The sequence below is a fragment of the Cyprinus carpio genome, chromosome A15 (assembly GCF_018340385.1).
Source record: "Cyprinus carpio isolate SPL01 chromosome A15, ASM1834038v1, whole genome shotgun sequence".
NCBI classification, from domain to species: Eukaryota; Metazoa; Chordata; class Actinopteri; order Cypriniformes; family Cyprinidae; genus Cyprinus; species Cyprinus carpio.
The window spans coordinates 5402017-5408683 of record NC_056586.1 but is presented as its reverse complement, the minus strand read 5'-3'; the positions used below and the strand labels follow the sequence as shown (position 1 = coordinate 5408683).

At 36.1% G+C, this 6667-nt stretch overlaps 1 protein-coding gene across 1 annotated transcript; it reads left to right on the top strand.

Moving 5' to 3' along the window:
- The first annotated feature begins 606 nt into the window (after window positions 1-606).
- Window positions 607-6277, top strand: LOC109046876 (E3 ubiquitin-protein ligase rnf168-like). Its single transcript, XM_042770834.1, has 7 exons — window positions 607-703; window positions 1389-1780; window positions 1889-1959; window positions 3378-3548; window positions 4048-4115; window positions 4249-4324; window positions 5272-6277. The coding sequence occupies exons 2-7, from the start codon at window positions 1462-1464 to the stop codon at window positions 5938-5940; spliced, it is 1374 nt and encodes a 457-aa protein (XP_042626768.1). The 5' UTR covers window positions 607-703; window positions 1389-1461; the 3' UTR covers window positions 5941-6277.
- The last annotated feature ends 390 nt before the right edge of the window (window positions 6278-6667 follow it).

The following is a 6667-nucleotide window of genomic DNA, read 5'->3' as shown; positions in this document are numbered from 1 at the left end:
AGTCACCACCTTCCCTTCTCTGGTTATTGTTTATTTTATGTATAAACTAAAGTAGTTCAGTGTATGAATGATCAGCTGGGGAGGTCATTTTCATCATCTCAAACATGTGCCACTAATAAATGATGACAAAAGCAGCATATCAGCAGCAGTGAACCTGTTTTTCAATCTCGGATATCCTGTAACAAATAAAACTCCTTAAGGGCAATGATCTTTCGATCAACAATCTTTCGAATTTCATTTTCAAGTTGCATTTTTTCTTTTTCTTATGACGTTTCTTTGTTTTTATTATTTATTCATTCATTCATTTATTTTTTAATAGTCTCTCTGACTGTCTTTCAGCCTTTCTGGCCTGTGAAACATTTGATTAAAACTCAAGGCAATGCTTCATCAAACCAATATCAAATGAAGAAGAGCGTTCTTTTTATTATTATTATTATTATTATTATTATTATTATTATTATTATTATTATTAAATATATTATTAAAAATATATACAAATTTATTTTGTTTTAGTTAAGTTTGGTTTAGTTTAGTTTAACTCTTAATGTACTTCCATACATCCAGCTGGTACCACGCGAACTAGCAGTCCACAATAAAACCAAGTGACTTTTATTTTGAAATGCAGTTCAGTCATCGGCGGGCGCTCATGGCTTCACAGGCGCGCGCAACATTTCCCGGGATTTTAGGGCCTAGAAATAAATAAGTAAGTGTGAATTGTAATACTTTTAATTCTTAATTGACACTCACATTAATAGACAGTTTTAACAACCAAGCCGTAAACTGTTTTGAATAATGAAAGGTTTACATCAGTGTTGCTATCCTTCCAGTAATCTCTCACACTGTTACAAAGTTGCTAGCCTCCAGATGTGCGTTAGCACAAGATAGCATGACTTCTATCAAATAAGTCATTTGTACGTAATCTGACCATATATGTGAATGGAAAAGGGTTATAATTTTGGGCGTCTTTTGGTATAATTCGCACAGGTTAATACCATATGTACATTATGCATGATAACTAATGTTTAGACCATGTAAACAACTGTTAAAATCTGTTTTACTTAAATGTTCGTTGCTAGGGATGTTTTATTATAGTAAAATATACCTATTTTTATATATATTTTATTGAATCAGTAGCTGGTTGTCTATGTGATGTGCAGGATTACAGACGTGTGATAGTTAGTGAGTTATTGATTTGTTGATATGAATAAGCAGCTCATATGTAGAGGTTTGATTCGAATGAATACATCTAAAGCAGGAGCTTCACCTTTGCATTCCCATGCAATCTCCTTTCCCATGCAAATCCTGCTGTACTTTGGAGGTGGAAACCCTGAATCTAATGTAGAGCATTTCTTGTAGGTAATAACTGTTGCTGTTGTTTTGTCTTTCAGCTGAGTGTCAATGCTGCTCTTGAACCCGAGAGAGAGAAACCTCCCTCACTGACGTATAGAGACGGGCCGCAGGATGCCGCCTGTGTCCGGAGTGGAAGAAAGCTCCGGGGGTCTCAAACGTTCAGACTGCCTTTGTCCGGTCTGTCTGGACATATTCCTGGAGCCGGTCACTTTGCCCTGCATGCACACCTTCTGCAAGCCCTGCTTTAAGGAAACCGTGGACAAGTCCAACATGTGCTGTCCACTTTGCCGAAAACGCGTGTCCACTTGGGCGCGACTCAACAGCCGCAACAAGACCTTGGTGAACGTGGAGCTGTGGAGACGCATACAGGATGCTTTCCCCACTCAGTGTGAGCGGAGAGTGCAGGGAATCGAGGACGACGATGATGCTGGTACACAGAGCGTAGCTTGATCGAAGCAATATGTGCTACATAAGTGTTTCGTGTTAATGCATATTGTGTTCATTATAAATACTTATGCATTGTTTTTTTTTTTCCCAGTAACGATCCCGGGACCTCGCGTGTGTCAGCCGGGAGAGCTGAGGAAAGAGTATGAGGATCAGATCAGCAAGGTGAGAGGTTCAGGGCGGTCTCTCTGTTATAGATGTGCTGGATCTTCAGCCAGTGAAGTGGCAGGTGTGCCTCTCTGAATGCACATTACAGAGTGCAGTCTCGTGTTTACGTGGGCCGTATTATTGTACTGACTGCCAGCAACACAATAGTTTTTCTTTGTGTGTCCAGTCCTGCTCAATGTGCACGGAGCATAATGCTGCACACACTGTGCTGCAGTGGAAGTTTTGAAAGATCTGTAATAAAAACCCTCTAACTTTTTCACTCACTATTCTAATTATATATAAAAAAAACTAACTACCTTTCTAATCTTTTTGTATTCTATCTATTTTCTTTTCATTTATTATACAATTATAAAAAAGACCTCTAACACTAGTTTGCTCTATTCTTTTTCTATTCTATCTGTTTTCTTTTTATTTATTATATTATTTAAAAGCCCTTGCTACGTATACTGTGTTTAGGCTAACTGAGACTTGTTATATGACTTTTATATCATTGCTTTTTTGTTGTTTTTGATTGCTTCCATTGTCCTCATTTGTAAGTCGCTTTGGATAAAAGCGTCTACTAAATGACTAAATGTAAATGTAAATGTAAAAATCATTCAGTAAGTCTTTTGTTTATTTTGTTCTTTTAATAGTAAATCTTATTAATAAATCTACTACTTATATTATTATATGTACATTTTTATTTATTTTAATAATACAATTGTAGATTTTTTAATTATATAATTATATAAATTTAAATATATAATTATATAAATTATAAATTTATAAAATTGCAGAATTTTTAATAGTAATCATGCCATTTAAATTTTTATTTTTTTTATGTTTTGGAAAAAGTATTTTATGCAAGGTTGCACTTATTTGATCAAGAATGCTGTAAATCAGTAATATTGTGAAATATCATTACAATAATAATAAAAAAATAATCAGTTTGAATATATTTTAGAATGTAATTTATTGCTGTGATCAAAGCTGAATTTTATTCCAGTCTTCAGTGTCACATGATCTTCAGAAATCATTCTAATATGATGATTTGCTGCTCAAGAAACATTTCTGATTATTATCAATGTTGAAAACAATTTTACCAAATTCATTTAAATAAATTCAAAAGAACAGCGTTTATTTAAAATAGAAATCTTTTTAAGATTAGAAATGTCTTTACTGTCATTTTTGGTCAATTTAATGCATCCTTGCTAATAAAGTACTAATTTCTGATCTGAAATTAAAACACTCCAAACTTTTGAACAGTGGTGTACAATTGAAGACTTATTTCGAATTATTTTAAATATGAATTGCATTGTTTATTTTACAAAAAAAAATTATTTTATGCACTGTCAATTAGAGTGAATAAAATCTTAATTTGTTATTCGTGTTGTGTTGTGGTGAAGAGACGTGATCTCATTTCCTGTTTTGAACAGCTGGTGGAGGAGAAGCGAGCTCTAGAGGAAGCCGAGAGGAGGGCCAGTGAGGAGTACATCCAGCGGCTCCTGGCTGAGGAGGAGGAGCGCTTGGCGGAGGAGAGGAGGAGACGGGAGGAGCAGCAGCTGGAGAACGATGAGAAGCTGGCCAGACTGCTGAGCCAAGAGCTGGTGAGCTCACCTCACAGACATGCAGGACTATGTTTAATAACATGTTGACACAACAATAAAACCTGACAACAGACGTGTGGACTGTCTGGAGACAAGTAAACAATCTCATTCCATGTTCTCGGCGTTCACACACACTGACTGCGTTAGACAAGCTCGACCTTCAAACTAAAAAGTTTGCTATATTTTCTGCTAATAATTAGTCTGCATGCATTCTGCTTTTTTATTTCTTTTTGGTTCCTGTTTACTTGTTCTTAAACAAAACATATATTTTTTTATGTTTATTTAATTGAATCTTGCCAAAAACAAATCACACATTTTCTGTGAGTTTTAAAAAGTCTTAATTCGCCCTTCAACAGATTAAGGCCTAAATTGGAGCAGAAAGTCCTGAATTCATAAAGCCATGACATTAAACCTCGAAATGCTGCTGAAGTTTTAGTTTCCTTTGCAGACCTGTCAGTTATCAGAGATGATGTAATGCTGTTTTGTGGTGTTTGTGCAGAATTCAGGACCAATCTCTGATAATGCACCAGCAAAGAAGACAAAACCAAACATGGGGGACATTGAGAAGTGAGTAGCTGCTGTTGAGACCCAGTATATTGTATAATATAACTCGACACCTGTCAGACCTGGTAATTGTTGAATGTACTGAAAGAGGTTTTTTTTGATGCACTTAATGCATTAAACTTCTCTTATGTGTCAGGTTCTTGCGTCCCGTGCCTCATAAGCAGCCGAGCAGTTCTCACAGCAGCCCAGAATCCTCTCTGATGGCTAATAAGGTGATTTCTTTCATTTTAGGAATTAAATGATTGCAAATGAAATCAACTAAAATTAATATGATAAAAAATAAAACATTGAAAGAATATCAGAATCAATCAGATCTAAAAGAAAAATGCTCAATAAATCCATAAATAAATGTCTTTGGGACTAAACATGCTACATAAGAAACAGTAGCTTTATTTTATTTTTATATAGTTATAATCTTGTTTTATTTTTTTTATTTTTTTTTTTATTTTATTTTTTTGTAAATAAATATCTCAGGAAAACTGAGTGTGTTTTAGTGAGGCTGAGGATTTTTTAACATTTTTAATTTATATATTTATTTATGAGATACATTGATTTTTATATATATATATATATATATATATATAATATATATATATATATATATATATAGGGAAACAATATGCATGTTTACAGATGAATAGGATAAAAGTAAAAGTACAGTTTTTTTGTACCAAACTAAAAATATTTTTTCTCTAAAATGCATGAATATAAAAAAATAGACATTAAACAAGTAAAAGTAAAATGAATGATTGGGAAACAACTCCTGTGTTTTTTTTTTTTTTTTTTTATGACATTGTTGAGAAGTCTCTTCTGCTGTATTTATTACAATTTAAAATAACCATTATTTCTTCAAATATATTTTTTAAAAAGTAATTTATTTTTGTAAAACCGTGATCATTTTTTTTTTTTAATTCTTTGATGAATAGAAAGTTCAAGGAAAAAGAAAACAATTTTCGCACACTGTCAATTAGTGCAAGAACAACGTTTCGGTTGCATAACAACCATCAAGTATCATCAACAACACCATGAAGACTCAATAAATGTCTTTATTGTCACTTTTACTGGCCACAAACTTTTTGAATGATAGTGCATGTGCATATTTAGTCAATTTCCAGTTGTTAATGGAGAAAACAAGTTCATAAATGTTCCTGTTTTTCAGGAGAACATTCTAAGCCCTCCAAAAACCCTCTCAGCACAGTCTGTGGAGGACACAAGCAAACTGAGCAGGTCTGTGCTGGACTACAGCGGGAACCCCTCCACCTCCAGCTCCAGCTGCTCAGAACACACGCTTGTTTTTAACAGTCCAAGCGGCAGCTCGCTGAAAAGGAAGAGTTCAGAGATGGAGCTTCAGACTGAAGCGGATCTGCTCGGTAAGAGGCCCTGTGCCGCTCCGCAGTGTGAGTCTCCTTTAGCCGACAGCACGTTCCTGTCTGATGTGGCGTGGTACGATGAGGCCTTACAGAGCCGCTGGCAGCAAGAGGAGGAGGACCGGAGACTGGCCTTGAGACTTCAGAGGGAGCTGAACCGCGAAAACACCGTGGACCGCAGGAAGGGTTCAGCCAACGGCTATTCGCTCCGGCAAAAACACACTCCACCTTCCACAAGCACAAACACAGACGAGGAAAATACGAGTAAGGACATCAGTACGACGCGGTCGACTGTGAGGAACAGCACGGGGTGCAGGGACGGCGAGAAAACCGAAAATAGACTCTCTGGAACAGAAGGAACAAGCCCTGCATCTTCTCCTTCAACAGACGTCCCGGCTGCTCTGAAGAAGGGGGCGAAACAGACCACCCTGACTGAGATGTTCCCCAACCTGAGCAGCTGAACGATGCTCTGCTGCTTTTATCTGGGATCTTATTCACCCTTCAGACTCGAAACCCTTGTTAGGTGCTGTGCTGCTACTAAAGGACGTCCTGCAGCCGGTTTCCATTGTCTTTTTTGGCTTCTGCCCATATGTTGCTAACACTCCTTCAGTGCCTTTCTAGGGAGGGTCATCCTGTAAAGTCATGATGAAATGGTTTCGTTTTCTGCAGCGTTTTTATAGTCATGACTAACTTAGAGTTTGTGAATGCTGCAGAAGAGAGTCATTTTGTAAGCATTTGCAGGCATTTTCACTTTGATTGAATAAAGGGAAACTTCAGTTTACAAAAAAAAAAAAAAAGTGTTGTGTGGTTATTTGACAAGTGAATAAAAAGCAAAGACCTAAAATATTCTGGGTGGTTTGGGGTTTTAAGGAAAAAAAAATCTCTAAATATTTTTGTGTGTGTTGGACATAATAATGTGATCACCTGAGAAATAGGCATTTTTTCTTAATTAACACAATTTGCCTTTATTATAGATGTAGAATAGATTCATACAGCGTCTGAATGTTGTCTATCAGAACATCTGCTAGCTGCTTCAGAGATGTTTGAGGAGGGAATCTGTTTCTCACTCTTCTCTCTCAAACTGTCCACAGTGGTTTGATAAGTCAGGTGATTTGTTCTGTCAGGGCAGATATTGAAGTTCATCTTGTTCTCTAATTGTCCTGGTTTTATGATCATTACTCCATAGTT